This window comes from Notolepis coatsorum (assembly GCF_963971535.1).
Source record: "Notolepis coatsorum genome assembly, chromosome: 7".
In the NCBI taxonomy this organism is placed as follows: Eukaryota; Metazoa; Chordata; class Actinopteri; order Aulopiformes; family Paralepididae; genus Notolepis; species Notolepis coatsorum.
This window is the reverse complement of record NC_140171.1, coordinates 147,219,708-147,242,228: the sequence shown is the minus strand read 5'-3', so window position 1 is coordinate 147,242,228 and position 22,521 is coordinate 147,219,708. Positions and strand designations below refer to the sequence as shown.

Below are 22,521 nucleotides of genomic sequence, written 5' to 3'. Positions count from 1 at the left end.
TGGGCGGGTTGGAAGTGTGGGGTATAGGTGGTGCGGCTCCATAGGTCATCTGCTGCTGGGGACGGTGGAGGGGTCGGCTGGGGGGGTGTCTCCTCTCACTGGGTGGGGTGGAAGGGTGGGGTATAGGTGGGGCATGGGGTACTGCAGGGGTTTGTGGCGTGACTCCTCGTGGGTATCTCATAGGCCTGTGCTTTCTCAGAGAGGCCGGTGTGTGACTGGGTCTGTTGGGGTTGCGTCCAAGGGCAGCATCTTTTAATGTTTTTGCAAATGTCCTCACTCCAGCGTTGTTTAGGTGTAGCCCATCATGAAGGTCCCATGTGCCGATGTTTGTGTGGTGGGCCAGGTGAACATTTGGGAGGGCAGCACAGTCTCTTGAGATCTCCATGTTGATTTCATGAATGATGTGTGGGGGGGGGGGCATCCTGGGGAGGAGGGTGGAGATGACTACTCTGGTATCTGGGAACTCCCTGGAGGCCCTCTCAGCCACCTTGGTCATGGCAGCAGTCCCACGGCGTAGATAGTGGAGGTCATTAGTGCCCGTGTGCACCACCATGTACTGGGGGCTCCCTAGAGCAGGGGTGGCCAACCAGTCAGAGACTAAGAGCCACAAAAATTACTGTGGTACCACAAAGAGCCACACCATATACCAGCGTTTCTCAACCTTTTTTTTCAGTCACAGCACCCTTCATGTGTTTATAGGTCTCACCCTCTGGCCTCTGAAGTTGCTAATGTCTTTTTTATTTGGGCCTCACAGGGTTAAAAGTACCCTGTGAGACCCACGGTTGCAAAATGACAAAATCACTTTTAGCCATTTAAAAAAATAATGTTTATTTAAAAAATGTTAAGCACATTGGTCACATTAAGTCAATTGGTCCTGTTGTTCAGCCTCACAATCCACCCTCTGGCCTCTGAAGTTGCTAATGTCTTTTTAATTTGGGCATCACAGGGTTGACCTCTTAAGCCAGAGATATACAGTAAAAGTGTATATTTTCAGCATTACGTTTGTTTACCAATGATTTTAATTGTTATTAGTGAAATATAAGATTATAGAAATCTCAGCGCATTGGTCGGAAACCAGCGCATATTGACAGGAGGAAGTGGCACAGCCAAAAGTGAGTGTAGTCTTTTGAAGGAAGAGACACAGGGCTTTCGAATTTCGAAAAACTACCCTACCCAGCTCACACCAGCCCCTGTCAATCATCTGACTTCTGGATTTACTCTTTTATTTCTCTTATTTTTTGGGATTATCTCCCACAAACCTGAACGTTATTACCATAAAACAGAACCCAAAAAACGGTGTTGCAATACGATGAAAAATGGTGGAGAAATTTACTTTTTATTTTGTATGGATGGAAGAGCCACACATTGATGGGCAAAGAGCCGCGGGTTGCCCACCCCTGCCCTAGAGTGTCCTGTCTGAGCAACTGTATGGCATGGCCTGTGTTCCGACAGCGCTTGGCTGTCACCTTGAGGCCAGGGAAGAGGCGTGCTGTGTCCAGGTGTTTGCCATTGGAATCCATGAGGAGGACTACCTGGGCTTCGGGCTGGGCTGGTCTGGTAGACTGGGGCTGTGGCTCGGGTGGAGGTTGGGCTGCTGGAAGGGGGTCTGAGTCAGAAGGCATGTCAGTGGGTGTCAGACTAGGAGGAGTTAGTGGGGTCAGGGGAGAGAGGTAGATTCTGGTTTGGCAGTAGGGGGGGTGGTGGATGTTGGAGCAGAGGACCGCTTACGGCCGGGGGGAGATGTATGTATTCTTTCTTCCTGTCGTTGCAGCTTTACTTCCTCTATCTCTCTGCGTAGAAGCCTCTCTCGGCTGCCTGTATCTTCCTTCATGGCTTTCATCTGGGCATGTAGGGTGTTGTTGTCCTGCTCTAGCTCCTGCATGGTTTGTGTGAGCTCCCTGACGCTCCTCTGGGTCTCCTTCAGCTCTGAAATGGTCTTCTCCCTGCTCCTCTTCAGATGATGGAGCTCCTCTCCCAGCTGCTGAATGGTGCAGAGCTCAGTCAGCCTGGCCAGAGTCCTCTCTCTAAACTCAGTAAAGTCCAGAGTCTCTCTCTCTCTCTCTCTCTCTCTCTCTCTCTCTCTCTCTCTCTCTCTCTCTCTCTCTCTCTCTCTCTCTGTATCTATCTCTCTCTCACCCTCTCTGTAACGCTGTATCTCTCTTTCTCTCTCTCCCTCTCTCTCTCTCTCTCTCTCTCTCTCTCTCTCTCTCTCTCTCTCTCTCTCTCTATCTCTCTCTCTCTCTCTCTTTGCCTCTCTCTTTCTGTCTCTCTCTCCCTCTCTGTATCTATCTATATCTGTCTCTCTCATCCTCTCTGTAGCACTCTCTCTCTGTGTATCTCTCTCTCTCACCCCTCTCTGTAACGCTGTATTTGTCAGTGTCTGTCTGTCTGTCTGTCTGTCTGTCTGTCTGTCTGTCTGTCTGTCTGTCTGTCTGTCTGTCTGTCTGTCTGTCTGTCTGTCTGTCTGTCTGTCTGTCTGTCTGTCTGTCTGTCTGTCTGTCTGTCTGTCTGTCTGTCTGTCTGTCTCTCTCTCTCTCTCTCTCTCTCTCTCTCTCTCTCTCTCTCTCTCTCTCTCTCTCTCTCTCTCTCTCTCTCTCTCTCTCTCTCCTCTCTCTCTCTCTCTCTCTCTCTCTCTCTCTCTCTCTCTCTCTCTCTCTCTCTCTCTCCCTCCCTCCCTCCCTCCCTCCCTCTCTCTCTCTCTCTCTCTCATCTCTCTCTCTCATCTCTCTCTCTCTCTCTCTCTCTCTCTCTCTCTCTCTCTTCTCTCTCATCTCTCTCTCTCTCTCTCTCTCTCTCACACACACACACACACAAATTCTAAATGTGTTGGGTTATTTAAATCCACAGATCAAATCACATATATAGGATTCAGATATCACAGAGGTTCAATAATGCTTTTAGGACACCTGAATATAGAAAACATCTTATCCAGCACTTTCCCTGTCTACCCATTACAATGCCCTCCCACCCCCACCCCCACACACGTTCACAGTTTCATCTGAACAAAGAAAATGCTGACACTTTCTCCATCTGTCTCCCATCCCCTCCAGTAACTTATTATAAAATAATAAATTAATAAATCCAATCTATGGACTGGCCTGGTGGTCCCTGCCAGACCCTCTTAACTCCTCACTGAGGGGAATAAATGCTAATTACACCATTCACACTTAATCCTACCTCTCTCACCGCCACCCTCTGCCCTCAACAATACCTTCCGATGGAATGCCAAGCGGCCCCATGGGTAATATGCTAATTAAACGCCAGCTGATGGCTGGGATTAACAAGCAGACGAGTTATGACCAGGGGGCTTTTAGCTACTTTATCCTGATTCTCAGACGCTGGAGGAATGTTAACTAGCCTGTGAGGAAACGCCAAATAAAGCCCCACTTTGACAGCTGTTAGGGCTGTACTGTACTGTAGTCTCATCCTACCAGGGGTGGACAGTATTTACAGGTATATTATGTCTACTTTCTTACTTTTTTGGGGGATTTGTACTTTACTCAAGTATTATTAGGTTTGTATACTTTGTACTTTTACTCAATTACATTTCAGAGAAAAAATACATACTTTTTACTCCTTACATTTAAAATGCAGACCTACAAAGTACAAATCTAGCAGGTCCAACCATTTTAATTAGTATATTTGTTTCTCTGGCTGAACTAATGTTAACCTTATTAATCCTGCGGCCGCTCTTTATTTAAAAACAGCCAATCAAATCCCCATCAATGGACAATTAACCCGCCCATACCCATCCTGATTGGTCCTTTTGCAAGACTAGAGGCGGGATCTTTGATTAAACATCAGAAGATAGACGGTCAGAAAAATGTCACACTTTTTAGTACCTCTTAACATGCAACGGCCCACATGTGGGGCCCTCTTGAGGATGATTTTCGAATTAAAGCCCTATTTTTTGCCTGTCGATAGCCCTTTCAGGTGACAAAATCCGTCACACGGTTCTCGAGTTACATGCCGATATGTGAGGCGTGCGCCCGAAGTACACGGTATTGCGCAAATACCACTCCCGACTCTCGAGCGTCTAACCCCGTCAATCATTTGGCGATCTCGAAAATTATTGGACAGGGTTGTAGCCCATGAGTGTGAATTTCCAATGATACCCCATGTGGGGATGGACGAATCAGGGATCTAGGTAAAAAGTCACGAGCGAAAACAGGAAGAGAAAAAACGCTGAATAAATTGAAGTCTATGAGGAAAAGGAAACCAGGAACGCAACACAGTTTACCAAAATCACTCCTAATCACTCATTTCTGAACGGATCTTTATGACATTTGTGTACTACACAAGACTTCAGGCTATGACCCCAGGGTGTATTTTCAGCCATACCAATTTTGGGGGAAATACTACTTCTGGACTACTAACTACTACAGAAAAACATGAGTAACACGTTTTTCTACAACTCAAGTTCAGACCTATGTTACTCTATTTCATTAGCACTAAAAGTGAGTTTTCTTTATTGTAAACTTCAGAATGTCATCTTTCAAAAGAGACCAGGCTCATGCATGTGCTATAAGTATAAAGTATAGTATTTTGGTTTGCAAAAAAAGTATGCAGTCCTCAAAAACTAAAATGGACAATTTTGGGGGTGCCTGTTAACACTTTCAGTGCCACGAGGTGGCGCCAGAGTTAGCGCTTCAATGCCACCATCGGCGCCAATGTTACGCTTAATATCGCCTAATCTATGTTTTAAATTATGGCTATGTGTCTAATCTGCCTGTCGCTTATCAAAGAATCCTTTTCCAGTCAGTGCTGTCAAGGCAGATTGGTTTTTTATCGCTTCATTTCCGTTTGAGAGCATTTTGAAAAGCACCCGTTTTGAGGTAAAAAACAGTCCATTCTGGACCATTCTATGATAATCGTCTTTTACTGGAATATTCCAGAACGTTGTCATTTGTCGGCCTATTTATGAATCGTTTTCAAATAAACGCTAGATGATCAATATTATACATACACGCACGCCCATTCGAGCCGCGCGCGGATAATAGCCGTGTTCATTTCCTCTTGGATTTTTACAGTGAAACAGAAAGAGCCCATTTCACAAAACAGCTTATATCTTCATCAAAATGAGTCTGATTATCCTAACACTGATAAATAACATATATTCCTTACCTAGATGGTATCCAACTGGTATATTCCAATTCCTGATCACCATTCGAAAAAATCGATAAGTGTATGGATCCAACGTGATACAGTAGAACACATGATTCCACGGGGTTCAGAGGCTCCAGAATGAACTCTAATAACCCCGGCTGCATCAGTGGACTGGAAAATGTGGAGTACAGGATTTTTTCCCCCATCCATTTTCATTGAGTCCATTCCAAAATCCCTTATGTCATCTGGGAGACGATAGGGGGCGCTTTTTTCCACATCTGATCGCCGGCGGCGCTCGGGTATACTAGGGTAGGCTCGCGTGATGCAATATGATTTCAGATAGCTAAAAAAAAATAAAAATCTGAGAAATCTCGTGAGTGGCTTTCAACGAGATATCAATAATTCCGAGAAAAATCGTGAGTGGCATAGAAAGTGTTAAGAGGTTAAGTACATTTAAAAGTAGAAACGTTTTTACTTTTACTCAAGTGTGTTTTTAGCCAGATACTCTGACTTTTACCTGAGTACGATTTTGAGACGGTACCCATACTTTCACTTAAGTATAATTTCTGGGTACTTTTTACACCCCTGCATCCTACCACATTTTTTTGACGTGTCACCATTGTGGAAGAGTCTGGAGAAAGCAGAGGCCTATAGAGGCTTTGTAGCATCGGCTAATGATATAGAGGCAGACCAGGCATGTAACCTCCACTCCTCCCAAAGGACTCTGCGATCCCCAGCAGACTTTATAGCCTCTGCAGGCCAAGTGTGCTTGTTCTTTCAGCCGTCGCTGCTTTCCGTTACCATGTGCCCCTGTTTCCTCCCCGTGACACATTGCGTTTTCCCATCTTCCCCTAGGAAATTGGACCGTTGAGAATTCTACAGGGTCTCTAATGGAGGGTGTGCATTTATTTGGTTGATCGATCATTTGTTTCTCTCTCTCTCTTTCTCTCTCTCCCTCTCCCTTTTGAATTTTTCTTTTGTCCTTTGTTTTTAGTTTTTTTTATCTCTTCATCAGAGACGCATATCACATGTACACACACACACACACACACACACACACACACACACACACACACATACACATTAGGCATGTCACTTTTCAATCAAAGGTTGAACTTTCCTTTGAACCTTTTCCTTTGGTAAGTTTGACCTGTAAATTCAAATTTGGAGCACTGCAGATGCTTGCCCCACTAACAATTTTGTAATCTACTTTCCAGAGTCCCAGAATCATGTTTAAAAGTAGTCTGTCTTGTATTCCAACAGATAGCGTTATTATGCTGCTAAACCGCACAGTCGCATTGGAAGTATCACATGCCATACAGATACAGCGCTCAAAAATCAAACCTCTCCTGCTCCTCTCCTGCGCCTCTACCACTCCTCCACCAATCCACTCCAAACTGATTTTGTGACTCCTATTGTTCTGGACCGGGCTAGATTTCACACCTCCACTGCCTGCCACAGGCTGGGGAGATTTTCGTCTTAAATTTGTATTCGTCCCAAATGTCCCAGCTCCATCCGATTCCTTAGCTTTTTTCACTGTTTACTTATCATGCATTGCAACACTAATATATGGTCAGTACCCCAAGTCAGACTGCCCATATAAAAATTATCTTGGGGGTCTGAGGGCAGTAGCCCCCGACCCCCTCCCTGGTGAAGCACTTAAGTTAAGTACCCTCCCTTTGTTCACGTTTAGACCCAGCCACCAGCCCCAGAAAATAATACCTAGACTTAAGTGGCACACAAGCAGCACACAAGCAGCAGACAAGCAACAGACCAGCAGCAGAATTGGTTTGATTTTTTAGCGCTGCGTCTGTAGGGCTGTGTAGAGAGATAGCAAAGTAAAATAAGAGTGGCTACATGAGTAGAGCTCCGGACTCATGATCAGAAGATCACCAGTTCGAGCCCCGGTCAAGGCCGCTGTTGGAAAGTGGTGTTGTTGTCCAGCAGGGGGCACTCTGTTCTCTGGACTTGTCAGTAATGCCCCTGTGTTACGGTGATAGGGACACCATACAGCTGCGAGTGCCGTCCTTCGGATGAGATGCTAAACTGAGGTCCTGACTGAATCTCGGTTGTTAAAGAATCCAGGGTGCATATCGTAAAGATTAGGGGGTTCCCCGATGCTCCTGGCCAAATTCCCAATCAGGTCTCTGACATCAAGGCCACCTAATCATCCCTCCCCCTTAATTGGCTGATATCAACCCTGTCTCCTGAGCCGTTCAGCCATTGTGTAGTGTGATGTGTGCCTGGTGCCAGTGTATAGTCATTGTGTAGTGTGATGTGTGCCTGGTGCCAGTGTATGGTAGTCATTGTGTAGTGTGATGTGTGCCTGGTGCCAGTGTATGGTAGTCATTGTGATGTGTGATGTGTGCCTGGTGCCAGTGTATGGTAGTCATTGTGTAGTGTGATGTGTGCCTGGTGCCAGTGTATGGCAGCCATTGAGCCTGCCTAGCCCAAGGTTGGGTGCTACCACCCAAGGAAGGAGGCAATTTCCACCCTACATTGTGGGGAGCATTTGAGTGTCTAGAAAAGCGCTATATAAATGTAATGATCATTCATTCATTCATAAAATGGAGGAAACTAGCGAGCCAAGCCTGATCATCTCAACACCAATACAGTAAAGTATATTATTACTATCTGTCAACAACTAGTGGCTGTAAACCACTTTGGAGTGACTACCGAAGCAGGCCGCAGATAAAGCCTGGGACTTTCAGCCAGGCAGCTAACGCCATCCAGCGTTACTGGGAGATGCAGATATAAATTAACCCTCACTACCACACTCTCTGTCACGTTGGGATTTGTTTTACTCGTGGAGGAAACTCATGTCATATTCCCCTGCAAAATGAAGAAAGATGTGAATTAATTGTGACGTTAAACAAAGAAATTAGTGCATTCCATAGACTGTGAAAATAAGGAGGGGTGGGTTATAATAGAGACTACATAAAAGTTTGATATAATTCAAACAAATCCCATATCACTTTGAATTCGTTTTAAGCTTGATTTGGGGAAAAAGTGACACGTAGCCCTTACACATATACACACAATGGTCCTCATTCTCGAACAGGTTCATAAGTACCTTGGTAAATATCTTGTTAAAAATGTCGTACCAACAAATTTACGGAAATCCTCCTCTGGATTCCTGAACGCGTGAAGCGGTCTACGTAAGTGGGGGGAAACGTTTGCAGCTGTGCTCTGCTGAATGAAATACGTAATTTATTTTTAAACTGAAATGGACATTCTCATTCCTTTCATTTGCATGAATGAGGCATGTGCAAAACAACAGAGGTTTGGCATTGCCCTCCACCATGCTGATCCATTCTACAGGTAGCGCGGAAGCGATTGTGACTGATCTCAAAATTTTATTAGATTCAAATGTAATGTATTGTTATTATACAGCACAAGTACAATACACCATCCAACCAGAGTGGATAAATAAATGCTCCATTGTGTAGAATCCAGTGAGGCAGCCCAAACACACACACACACACACACACTGTAAATGCGTGAAATGAATCGCCCCAGCAAAGCAGGCCTCTACCACTCCAATCACCTGTTTCACTACTACGCCATATCAGCATGACATCTCACTTACTGCACGATTGGCTCTTGACAAGCGTATGTACAGTATCTTCACTAAGCCTCACAGGTCTGCTGCATCTTAATAACCAAATCGTGCAATATACTGGAATAGACTAAGAATAGATTAACAAATTCCACATACAGGCAGCAGCTGATACTGTACACACACGGGTGCGCGGGTGCCTCGTAGCGCGACAGCGATTTGCGACTCCAAATGATCATCTTTTATATAACCTCCCAAAATTAGATTATATTAGATTCAAATGTATTGTCATCATACAGCACAAGTACAATACAATCAAAATAAGTTTGGCATCCAACCAGAGTGCAAATGTAAGTACAATCAAGCCGTTTCCACACTGGCTCTTAGATGTGCGCAATCAATATAATAAATAAATAAAACCAACAATAAATAATATAAGAATAACAAGACAGTATATGGAATATTATTAGTCTATTCCACTATAGCGATCGGGGGTGAGTTCTTATTTATTTATTTGGGGACATGGTTCGTTGAGTCATGACTATATGTAAAACGCGATTGTTAATGATACAAATACTGTGTTTAATAAGAATGTAAGAATTTACAAAACCAAGCCGTTCGAGAATGCCGAATAAGTACTTAAATCCAGTTACGAAGGGAATTCTTAGTAAGTTTTACGTATGTCCGTTGGAGAATGAGGACCAATGTTGTGTGATGTGTCGTCTCTAGCCTCCTTGTATCCTTTGGTCTGGTCTCTCCTCAGTGTTGAAGTTGTTGAGCTCTGCTACCGCTATTAACTCCTCCTCTTCTCTGTTAACTCCTCCTCTTCTCTGTTAACTCCTCCTTTTCTATGTTAACTCCTCCCCTTCTATGTTAACTCATCCTCTTCTATGTTAACTCCTCCTCTTCTCTGTTAACTCCTGCTCTTCTCTGTTAACTCCTCCTCTTCTATGTTAACCCCTCCCCTTATATGTTAACTCCTCCTCTTCTATGTTAACTCCTCCTCTTCTCTGTTAACTCCTCATCTTCCCTGTTAACCCCTCCTCTTCTCTGTTAACTCCTCCTCTTCTCTGTTAACTCCTCCTTGTCTCTGTTAACCCCTCATCTTCTATGTTAACCCCTCCTCTTCTCTGTTAACTCCTCCTCTTATCTGTTAACTCCTCCTCTGCTCTGTTAACCCCTCCTCTTCTCTGTTAACTCCTCCTCGTATCTGTTAACTCCTCCTCTGCTCTGTTAACCCCTCCTCTTCTCTGTTAACTCCTCCTCGTATCTGTTAACTCCTCCTCGTATCTGTTAACTCCTCCTCTGCTCTGTTAACCCCTCCTCTTCTCTGTTAACTCCTCCCCGTCTCTGTTAACTCCTCATCGTATCTGTTAACTCCTCCTCATCTATGTTAACTCCTCCCCTTCTCTGTTAACGTCTCCCCCTCTATGTTAACTCATCATCTTCTCTGTTAACTCATCCTCTTCTATGTTAACTCCTCCCCGTATCTGTTAACTCCTCCTCTTCTATGTTAACCCCCCCCCCCTTGTCTGTTAACTCCTCCTCTTCTATGTTAACCCCTCCTCTTCTCTGTTAACTCCTGCTCTTCTCTGTTAACTCCTCCTCTTCTCTGTTAACCCCTCCTCTTCTATGTTAACTCCTTCTCTTCTATGTTCTGTATCGTTAGTGGCTTAGCTTGGCATCGCCTTCTGCACTATCTCGCGTACGTGCACGCGTACTGAATAAACCACAAATGTACCTCTAATACCAGTATTAGTCTGACCACACCCCTCATCAGCTTACCTTCATAAGCAGGTGTGTGGTCACCTGCTCTCCTCCTTCTCGCTTTCACCACAAGGAAGAGGTGCCTCGGTAGATCCCCACACTTGACACCATGATGGAAGAAATTGGATTAGGAACAGCTTGGGAAACAAGGATACGTTGACATCATATCTTTATTTTCTCTCTCACTATTTTCGAGAAAATACGGCGATATTGTCTTCGTACTGGAGTGTCTAGAAGATGATGATCATTCTACAAACCCTCCACCGGTTTTCGTATTGGGAGCACGCCGCTGCATGCTTCTCAACTGCAGTTCCTTGCTGTGTTTGTTGGGGTGAAACCTGTCAGGCCACAGCTGAACTGTCGGACATGCCGCTGTTGTGAGGAGCGGTGCGTTCCAGGTTGGGTGAGTAGTGTTTGCTGGCGGGCTCCACTTGTCTGTTAGTGCTATGGGGGCTACTAGACAAAGTTTATGGAAACCGGCCCCAGGCTAGGGTCCTTTGTTTAGCCGTCTAGGCGACAGAAGGCCTTGGTCTGGCGACCATTATAGTTTTAACTAGTGGGCCGCGACCATTGACACTGGTGATCCCTGTGTGTTCTGGACGAGTGGATTCTCTCTGTCACCGTGTTAAGACCCCATCTTTCATATCCAAATGAGAGTATTCCTTCACGAGGGGATATGTGCATGTAATGTGCGATAGCGGCAGATTCATGTTCAAAGTCAGCTATACAGGCCAGTTGGTACTGTGCTGATTCCGCCGGACGTGTTAATGTCACCGTTGTGAAGCGGTGTTGACGTCTTGTTTTCTCTTTTCTCTTAAAAAGTGAGGAGGGTTCAGAACGGCGGCCTGTCTGGGTGAGTGTTATGTCATTGTTTACATGTTCATAGCTTACGGTTAGCCGGTCGGTGGCCTGGCGCGGGGTAGCTTGGCTTCTCGCACGCCGCCGGGAGCTCGCTCCTGATCGCGTGCGTCGTAGATCGGCGTCTCGCGAGCGGAAGCGATAGCACCCGAACGGTTGGAGCAGCCGTTAGCTTGATGCTATTCTGTTGAACGTGCTTTGATTTTTAACATGTTTTACACTCTTGACCACGACGTCATCCTTGACAGGGGATGTTCGTCAACCCTGCCTGAGCCTAGACGGGGATTGCGTCAACAAAGAGGGCTGTGTTCTACGGTGGCTTATGACTGCACTTCGCTGATCTGCGTTCTGGGCAGGTACGGGGTTGGCCAGACCCTCATAACACGTCTTCTGGTTTTACCTTGCTAAATGTATTGTGAATGACTGTGTTTTTTCCCAAAACGTGTGTTGTTGCAATGCATTTGAGATACGTTGCGGGTTGTGTGTGAGCTGTTTTTGTCACTGGCAGTAGCTTCTCCGTGCAGGTCGTGATGTATTGATCTGGTTGTTGTGTGAGAAACATCATGGTGTTTATGTGTACCGTGTACTCACTACTAAGGCAACTAACCTATGAAGCTATGCTTGGTGACGAGTGAGTAAAAGAATGTTCTTTCTCAGACTGTAATGACAATGGACAGTGGGTTCACACATTAACAGGTTTTCCTGTTTTAACTGGCCGTATTGAGGGTAAAATAGGAGGATTGTGTTTTTCCCCCCCCGGTTCCCTGGGGACTTTATCACCTCCTATCAGACATGTTGTGCATTAATTGTGTCTTTTGTGTGGTAGGGATACGATGTAACTCTCAGCTTGATTGCTGAGGTTGTGCTAAATCTGCTGGAGAAACTTATTTCCTAAAGGGAAATTGGTTTGGTTGCTGTCATGTGTGCTTAGCAAGGCCTGTGGTCGATACTAATCAAGAATGATGTATTCTCTCATTGTGATGATGATGGGTTGTGTGTGTCATGTGACCTACAACTGGGTTGTACTGGCCACAGAAGCACATGTGTATGTTGGACCGGAGTTCTTAGAGCCCTCTCAATTCTGTGTTTTTCCTTAGTAAAAATCAGATAGCAGGTTAGCTCGTGCGCTGTGTGGAGCTGTGAAACGCTTCATAGAGCTGACTATGACTGTGTCATATTCTCTTTTTGTCGTTACGTCGTATCATGGGTGTGGGGTCGTAAAGGGGTGAACTGGTAACCTTTCCTCTCCCCATTGTTCTGTCGGTCAGGGGTACACCCCCTGTCCTTCAAGGTTCCCGTCATGTGGCGGTTCGGCACGTTACGGGGGGGGGGGGGGGGGGGGGGGGAGGGAGTTCCTGGTCCCACGGCCTGGTATATTGGGCGTGTGCACCGCAGGAATTCCCCCGCCATAGAGTACGTCACCGTGCGCGTCTCTGTTGGTAGGACTTCCGTGTGCTGTTCAGGTCCATGTGATGGATCTGTTTTCAGGGGGGGTGGTCAGGGCTCCTCCTCACCAAGCGCCTACTCAGGCCTTCTGTGAGTTCGGACTCCTTCTTCCATGTGATCCATGTGAGGAAGCCTCCATCAGAGTACAGAGCCTTCCTCCTCAGATTGTCAAAGTGAGTGGACCCTCTAGAAGGGTCCTTTTCTATTGTATGTATATTCGATTCAATTCGTTTATTGAGTGTGTATGGGTTCGGTGCCTCTTCCCCGGAGGCCCTAAAACCAGTTTTTTACATGGCTCAAGGTGCAATATATTCTTTTCAATCTGTACAGCTCGCGTGGGAAGTCTCTCTGGGGATCCCCGTCTCTTTCCTATGGGAGGGTGGTGGGATGTAAAAATGTGAACATTTTTTACCCCGGCTGTGTAGACTGGGATACATACTGTTGATGCTTCCTTCTTTCTATTCCAGAAGTGTTGGAGTTAGGGAGTGTCACACCCCTCTTGTCGTTCCCCTGGGCGCCTTGGGGATTCAATGACAGGTCTAAATAGCCTGTTCATTGATGGGGGTGTGTCCCGACGCACGTATAGTGCTAGCTCGCTGTAAACAGGCGATTGACTGGCACGCCTTAGTTGCTTGTGGTTGAAACAGCGTTTTTATAAAGCAACTGAGATGGGGGTTTTTCCTCTTCCGGCGACCACATCCCATGACCTGGGTGGGTTGTCGACGGATCCTCGTTCATGTCTGGGGGATGATGACGGGATGGATCTGAACATATGTAGTGGGGTCTCACGCCCTTGGGGTGGGCCACCAGGCGCGGTTCGTCCCGACGTCTGGGTGGCGCCTTCTTTTCATGTTAAGATCAACACGCATATCTGCCCTTCTCCTGGAGTAGGCATGTCGGCGTGGTTAGGGCACGGGACTGGTTCTGGTCACGCTGGTCCAGATCAGTTGAACCCGTTGTCCGCCGGGGATGCAGATCTGCTGTTCTGGTACCCTGAGGGACTTGGGCTTTTTTCAGGGGGAAAAATGCCAGGTCGGTCTGGGTGTCACAGGGTTAAGCGCTATGGAGACCCTGGTTGGGTATGTTTTTACTCAGCACTGTCGTCATGGCTTACAGCCATGCCATTCTGTACGCGCTCGATCTCGTCGGATCTCGGCCGCTACACAGGTTGGTCCTGGTTAGTACTTGGTTGGGAGACCGCCGGGGAATACCAGGTACGGTGTGCTTAGGGGCTGGTTCTCCATTGTTTTTCGCTCCTCTCTCACGCATGGCGAAGAGGGGCCTGTGGGGGTGGTTTTTTGACCTCCTCTGGTGACCCTGTGCTTCCCGTACCGCCAGGCCCGGTCCGAAGTGATGTTTGCGACCCGTAGGCCTGGGTTAACCCTTTTTGGAAACTGAAACGCTTGTACTGCGGTATAGCCGGTGTATACCCGCAGGTGTGTTTTGGAGTTTTTTCTTGAGGGGTTATAGGAACAACCACCGCATTGGGTAACACCGAGGTGGTTGATTCCCTGGTGTGTTGGAGCAGTGTCGACTCCCGGGTTCACCGGTTGAGGGTGCCCCTGCACGTTCATGACGTCTGCCAATCGTGTCAGCCTTCTCTGCCTCGACCCCTCTGGGTGGGGGTTGTTAAATGGAGGCTTGGTCATGCAACACCGCCAGCTTACGCTCCTTCCGCCGGGGCGGCTGTGTTCAGCTGTCCCCTCTGGCGCCTGTCTCGTCCGCAGTCTCCAGGCTAGGGTTAACAGCCTGTTGCCTGGTTTTTCCCCGGTGCGCTGCCTGCTTCCGTTGGTTAACCTTTTTTGTGTGCTTACGGCCATGCTGACTGCCTATTCTGCAGGGTCAGTGTGCCAGGCGGTGTACTATTGGGGGGACGGGGCCCGCTCGGCTTACTGGCCTGGTTGGTTCCGCCTGGGAATACCAGGTGCAGTAACTGAGGGGCCTTTGTCCGAATACGCTGGCGATGTGGGGGGCGGGGCACTACGTGCCCACCTGGTGGGGTCTTGATGCTGGCATCATGGACTTCTCCGGGCCCCCATTCCAGGGAGTCCAGTCCTTTTGGTGGGTCTGGGTCTTCCTTCGTGCTCCGCTGCTACGGCCTTGCCACGGGGTTGGGTTTGCCCTTGACCCCGTGATTCTGGGGGCAGTAACGAGGTTGTTCCTCCGTTCGTTCCCGGGTGGCATGCGGGTTGTGCGTGTGTGTAGTCGTGGGTCAAGCCACGGTCTGCTCACCCTGTGCGTTGAGTTGCTTGAGTGCCTCTTCGCACGGTCGGGTCCGTCGCCCTCCCGTGACGTCCCTAATAGGGGGGCTACCCTCCATTAGGGGGGGTCGGGGGGGCTCGGCCCTCCCTGTTCTGATGGTTTTGGGGGGCTGTCAGCGGGGTGTATTTGTCAGCCAAGTGGCTCCGCTTGGCCTCCCTTGTGCAGAAGGCGATGCCAAGCTAAGCCACTAACGATACAGAACGTTAGGTTATGACTATAACCAAGTTCTGTTAGTTAGGGGCGATGCTTGGCATCGGACGCCGCTGCAGCCCTTGTCCTCACCTTGTGGTGAAAGCTTGGGAAGGAGGAGAGCAGGTGACCACACACCTGCTTATGAAGGTAAGCTGATGAGGGGTGTGGTCAGACTAATACTGGTATTAGAGGTACATTTGTGGTTTATTCAGTACGCGTGCACGTACGCGAGATAGTGCAGAAGGCGATGCCAAGCATCGCCCCTAACTAACAGAACTTGGTTATAGTCATAACCTAACGTTAACCCCTCCTATTCTATGTTAACTCCTCCTCTTATCTGTTAACAGAGAAGGGGGGGTTAACAGAGAATAGGAGGAGTTAACTCATCCCTGTCTCTGTTAACTCCTCCCCGTATATGTTAACTCCTCCTCTTATCTGTTAACCCCTCCTCTTCTTTGTTAACCCCTCCTCTTCTCTGTTAACTCCTCCTCTTATCTGTTAACAGAGAAGGGGGGGTTAACAGAGAATAGGAGGAGTTAACTCATCCCTGTCTCTGTTAACTCCTCCCCGTATATGTTAACTCCTCCTCTTATCTGTTAACCCCTCATCTTCTTTGTTAACCCCTCCTCTTCTCTGTTAACCCCTCCTCGTCTCTGTTAACTCCTCCTCTTCTCTGTTAACTCCTCCTCTTCTCTGTTAACTCCTCATCTTATCTGTTAACTCCTCCTCTTCTCTGTTAACTCCTCATCTTCTCTGTTAACTCCTCCTCTTCTCTGTTAACTCCTCATCTTCTCTGTTAACCCCTCCTCTTCTCTGTTAACTCCTCCTCTTCTCTGTTAACTCCTCCTCTTCTCTGTTAACTCCTCCTCTTCTCTGTTAACTCCTCATCTTCTCTGTTAACTCCTCCTCTTCTCTGTTAACTCATCCTCTTCTATGTTAACCGCTCCTCTTCACTGTTAACTCTTCCTCTTCTCTGTTAACTCCTCATCTTCTATGTTAACTCCTCCTCTTCTCTGTTAACTCCTCATCTTCTCTGTTAACTCCTCCTCTTCTCTGTTAACTCATCCTCTTCTATGTTAACCGCTCCTCTTCACTGTTAACTCTTCCTCTTCTCTGTTAACTCCTCATCTTCTCTGTTAACTCCTCCTCTTCTCTGTTAACTCATCCTCTTCTATGTTAACCGCTCCTCTTCACTGTTAACTCTTCCTCTTCTCTGTTAACCCCTCCTCTTCTCTGTTAACCCCTCCTCTTATCTGTTAACCCCTCCTCTTCTATGTTAACCCCTCCTCTTCTCTGTTAACTCCTCCTCTTATATGTTAACTCCTCCTCTGCTCTGTTAACTCATCCTCTTCTCGGTTAACTCCTCCTCTTATGTGTTAACTCCTCCTCTGCTCTATTAACTCCTCCCCTTCTCTGTTAACTCCTCCTCGTATCTGTTAACTCCTCCTCATCTATGTTAACTCCTCCCCTTCTCTGTTAACGTATCCCCCTCTATGTTAACTCATCATCTTCTCTGTTAACTCCTCCTCTTCTATGTTAACTCCTCCCCTTATCTGTTAACTCCTCCTCTTCTATGTTAACCCCCCCCCCCTTATCTGTTAACTCCTCCTCTTCTCTGTTAACCCCTCCTCTTCTATGTTAACTCCTTCTCTTCTATGTTAACCCCTCCTATTCTATGTTAACTCCTCCTCTTATATGTTAACTCCTCCTATTCTCTGTTAACCCCCCCTTCTCTGTTAACTCATCCCTGTCTATGTTAACTCCTCCCTGTATATGTTAACTCCTCCCCTTCTATGCTAACCCCCCTTCTCTGTTAACTCCTCCCCTTCTCTGCTAACTCATCTCCGTATCTGTTAACTCATCCCCGTATATGTTAGCTCCTCCCCTTATATGTTAACTCATCCCCGTATATGTTAACTCCTCCCCTTGTATGTTAACTCCTCCCCTTCTCTGTTAACTCCTCTCCTTCTCTGTTAACTCATCCCCTGCTATGGTAACCCCTCCCCTTGTATGTTAACTCGCCGCCCCTTCTATGGTAACTCCTCCCCGTATGTGTTGACTCCTCCCCGTCTATGTTAACTCCTCCCCTTCTATGTTAACTCCTCCCCTTGCATGTATCCTCTGGTCTCTCCTCAGTGTTGAAGTTGTTGAAGATGGCAACCGGGATGCGCGCTCTGCTGGATACAGTGGTGCAAGCTCTCCCTCAGGTATGGACACACACACACACACACACACACACACACACACACACACACACACACACACACACACACACACACACACACACACACACACACACACCAGACCCCGTATCACAGAGGGATAAGAGTGCATTACCAGATGAGGAATGGTAAACGACCTCTCTCTCTCTCGATATAACATCCCTCAAAAAGGTTGACTTCCAGGGCGCGGTGGGGTTATGATGAATGATTCCCCAATGCTCTTGATAAATGTGCTTCTTTATTAAGAAAAATGTATGTGTTTGCCGCATTGACATTTAATAACACTTAACATTGGGATCCCCTCTGTGAGTAAAGAGAGCAATAGGAGAGGTTTTTCTCTTGAAGTAAAATAGAGGAGGAGGATTTACAGGAGTATGTTCAGACTGAAGCCTTATGAGATGTTGTCATTTGCTGTATGTACAGTATGTATGAATGTGTGTGTGTGTGTGTGTGTGCGCGTGCGTGTGTGTGTGTGTGTGTGTGTGTGTGTGTGTGTGTGTGTGTGTGTGTGTGTGTGTGTGTGTGTGTGTGTGTGTGTGTGTGTGTGTGTAGATGGCACACACACACACACACACACACACACACACACACACACACACACACACACACACACACACACACACACACACACACACACACACACGTCACACACACACACTGAGGATATTACACAGTAGCAGCATTCTCCCTCACCTCAATTGTGCCTCAAATCAATAGGCAGTTCTTTTTTTCATCCACGTCTTCCTTTTTCATATCCCTGCTCTCACATGACAGACCTCATTACTTTAGTTTGTTTGTTGTTGCTTGTGTTGTTGTTGTTGAGGTCGTATTGGCTGAGATGCACACATCAGTGTACCCGACGCAAGAGAATTACCCAGCAATCCATTAGGGGGTCCCTTTAGGGCAACAATGCTGTTAGTTTGTGATGCCCTGACACACACACGTGCACACACACACGTGCACTCTCTCCTGCTTGGACAAGCGATGTTTCTCTCTAAATTGGCCACTTAATGGAGGTGAAATTGAAGTCCATTGAAATGTAAGCTAATGCCGCTCAAGGTTATGTTTTGGTCTGATTATACATTCAAGCACCGCCTATTGTATCTGGAGCACTACTTACGGTATTTACATGAGTTCCTAACCTGCCTCACGTTATGCTGCTGTGTCATGTTCTGAAGTATGCTGCTCTACCCACTCTCTGTTAGTAAAAACACACTGAAGTATGCTGCTCTACCCACTCTCTGTTAGTAAAAACACACTGAAGTACGGTGCTCTACCCACTCTCTGTTAGTAAAAACACACTGAAGTACGCTGCTCTACCCACTCTCTGTTAGTAAAAACACACTGAAGTATGCTGCTCTACCCACTCTCTGTTAGTAAAAACACACTGAAGTATGCTGCTCTACCCACTCTCTGTTAGTAAAAACACACTGAAGTACGCTGCTCTACCCACTCTCTGTTAGTAAAAACACACTGAAGTATGCTGCTCTACCCACTCTCTGTTAGTAAAAACACACTGAAGTATGCTGCTCTACCCACTCTCTGTTAGTAAAAACACACTGAAGTATGCTGCTCTACCCACTCTCTGTTAGTAAAAACACACTGAAGTATGGGTAACACTTTATAATAACACTCAGTTATAAGACCTTTATAAGGTATTTGTAGATAATGAACTAATCATGAACAAACCATTTATATACATTCGTAAATGATTATTAAATCATTTATAACTATATTTGTATATCATTTACAAATGAGTTCTACATTACTTATAACTCATTATCAACATTGTTTGTACTTGATTTGTTCATTATTAAATAATGTTGTTTAATGTGTAGTAACACATTTGTAGATGCTTTGAAAAATGGATATGAAAAAACTACTATACTGTACCTCCATTTATTTGTTCAACAAATTATTTGTTAAGAGTTAAGACATTCATAAAACATCTATAAATCATTTGCAGATGCTATTGTGTGCCCTAATCTAAAGTGAAGACTATTCATCATTAACAAATGTCTAATACAGTTAATTATTGTTGACTTTTTCATCACGTTACAAATGTTGTTGACAGCTTTCAGATCCACCCTTCTTTGTGACATCAAACAAGACAAACGGTGACAGAATTAGGACTCCTACAACTCCTATATTTTGTGTAGACGTAATTGATGTGGTGGCCGCTAACGTTAACATTTGAATTATGTGTTTGTTCCTAATGTGTGCTCAGTATATTGCGGTATGTGATGATGACATGAGGGTAATAATTATTAAAATTTTCAGGCTGTATCGGCGCGTATACAGCCTGAAAATACAAATAATTATTACCCTCATGTAGCATACACGTCGGCCCACATACTACATACATATACTGAGCGCACATTAGCCAGCCAGCAACTGCGTTCACAGGAATGAGGAAAGGTCCAACCACATCAAGTACGTCTACACAAAATATAAGAATTTTAGGTCAGGAATGATGGAATAGATTTACCAACAAAAAAGGTGTTTAGCCTGCTCATACCTTAAAAGTATGTTGCAGTGAAAGGGTTAACCTTCTGTATTGTCGCAGTGAAAGGGTTAATGTGTTCTGAACACTTGGATAAAATAGGCTCTTTCACTATGGAGAACAAAGCGTTATCTAAAAGCTGCAGTTGCCTAGTTGTCATCTCCAATGCTTCTGTGGCGTTCATCTTCTCCTGAATACACAGCGCTTCTCCACCCTGTAATTTATACTCATTCGCTCTGCTCCATGGATCAAAAGGCATTGGATAGACTTAAGTAATATGCTGTAAACGGCTTCCAGCTGAGTTTAATATCCAGTGGGAAAATATTAGTATGCACCCCGGGGGATACAAATAAAACAATCATTTCTCTTTTAGTCCCTGCTTCTGCTCTACAGTATATCCCTCTATCTTTTCTCCCTTCAACAACAACCATATGTGTTTTTCTCTAATTCACTGGCCTCCCTGTGGTGTGATATTCAGAGCCCCTGAGGCAATCCCAGCCTGGAACTGTCGCTTAGTTACCTACCTAATGGAATTCCACTGTGGCACTTTCTAAAATAACACTTAGGAACTTTGGAATTGGATTGTCCTCATGCCGTTGCCTGTGCTGTGAGGTGACCTCGCTAACGTTGCTCTGTTCAGCGCCTGCCTCATCGCCCCCAGGGCATAGACTATTGTTACAGTTGGGTAGGTGTGTTGGACCCAGGTGCAGTGCACAACACAAACGATGAGAGACAGATGCTTTGCTTTTGCTTTTCACAAACAATACTCTTTATATTGAGTAGCGAGTGAACACGTATACGAAATACGGCAGTAAGGTGAATCATGAAACAAAAACATAAACGGGGAAAATAAAGGTGGAGAAGCAACTCTCCAAAAAACGGATTTAGATAAGCGGAACACAAAACAAACAATAGCGAGACGTAGTCGCGGAGAAAGCTGCACTTTCCAAAACACGTTAACGCTACTTTTTATTTGGTGTTGATAAAACAATAAATAACTGAACCAGGATCATTTCAATTGGATGCTAAATAAACCTTTACGTGGCGCGGCGCGTTTACACGGCGCGGTATCAATGACACAATAACTTTGAGCAAACGCATATCCTACTTATCTCCCGTGGCAACGAGGGACCATAAGACTCTAACATGAATGCATAGTTACTCACGGCAAGGTTCTCAATGGTAACCAAGAAGAACATTTAAAGCCACCCTAACTAGACACACCAGGTGCCAAAGAATGCAATCAGGACAGATAGACAGGTTAATTACCACCAGGTAACGCTAGGGCTTTGCTCCCTGAGGAGAGCAAAACCCCAAACGTTACAGAATATCACCGCCGATGTAAGCATCAAGTCACTCTGCGGGGCAGGTCCATGCCTGTTATGCAGGTTGGATGTTCCCTAAAACCATGCAAAGACATAATAATCCTTTGCTTTGATGGAGAGAGTGTGTTTGTTATTTTATTTAATTCGGTTTTTATTTTTTTGGAGCTGCTCTTGTGTTATTTGGGGATGATAATGGCCGCAATTTCTTTTTTCTTTTTAGTTCATAATGAAGGAGTGATACAAAACATGTTGATGTCATTCACCCTCTATAACCCCCACCAACTTCTGGCATTATCTGCTTGGGGGGAAAATATGCTAGTGTATATTCCCATACCGAATAAATTATACATTTATAAGCACAATTTGTAAAGAACAAGGGGCGTGGTGGACTTCAAAGGCTAAGGTAGATCCCTTTCTAGATAGTGTTGAATTGAAACAAAGTCGAAAGACAAAATTGGCAAAGCTGGAGTCATCCTTGTTACTGTACATATAAATATAAGGTGAATACACACAGCGTGCTGATGTTTAAAAAAAAAAAAATTACCCAGGGACAATGCACATTAATAAACATCTTCAGTTTCCACATCAATGTAAATGTGCCAGAATTAGCTAATGAGCTAGTTTTCATCTGCAGTCCCTCCCTACCATGCATGTCTTTATGTTGTGGGAGGCAACTGTGGAGTACCCGGAGGAAACCCATGCGAACACACGGGGAGAACATGCAAACTCCACACAGAAAGGCCCCCTGCTGGGGTTGGAACCCAGGACCTTCTTGCTGTGAGGCAACAGTGCTAACCACCGTGCCGCCCAGTGTATATGTTGTCCATCCAAAGTAATATGTGATTGTTTGACAGGTGGGCAACCTGGGGCTGCTCTTCATGCTGCTGTTCTTCATCTACGCTGCTCTGGGGGTGGAGCTGTTTGGAGAACTCGGTGAGTCTTCATCACTCAACACCATCATCATCATCATCATCATCACATCCAGGGTGGCAGAACCTCAACACCAACACCATCATCACATCCAGGGTGGCAGAACCTCAACACCAACACCATCATCACATCCAGGGATGGCAGAACCTCAACACCATCATCATCATCATCATCACATCCAGGGTGGCAGAGCCTATTTCTGACTGAATGTTTCTAGCACTGCAGTGAATGCTTGTGAAGAGCCTCCTCAGTGGCCGCACCCCCCCCTCTGGAACTCCCTCCCTCCAGACATCCGTAGTGCTGCTACATCCCTGCACTCCTTCGAATCCCAACTCAAAACCCACCTCTTCA

The 22,521-nt window shown here is 46.0% G+C and overlaps 1 protein-coding gene across 1 annotated transcript in view; it reads left to right on the top strand.

Moving 5' to 3' along the window:
* Positions 1–22,521, top strand: part of LOC311231801 (voltage-dependent T-type calcium channel subunit alpha-1I-like) — a gene marked incomplete at both ends in the record, with an annotated part of 367,238 nt that overhangs the window by 236,187 nt on the left and 108,530 nt on the right. Inside the window, 2 exon segments of the mRNA XM_084318426.1 lie at positions 17,327–17,397; positions 22,095–22,173. Of these exon segments, the coding sequence (XP_084174552.1) occupies positions 17,327–17,397; positions 22,095–22,173 (150 nt within the window).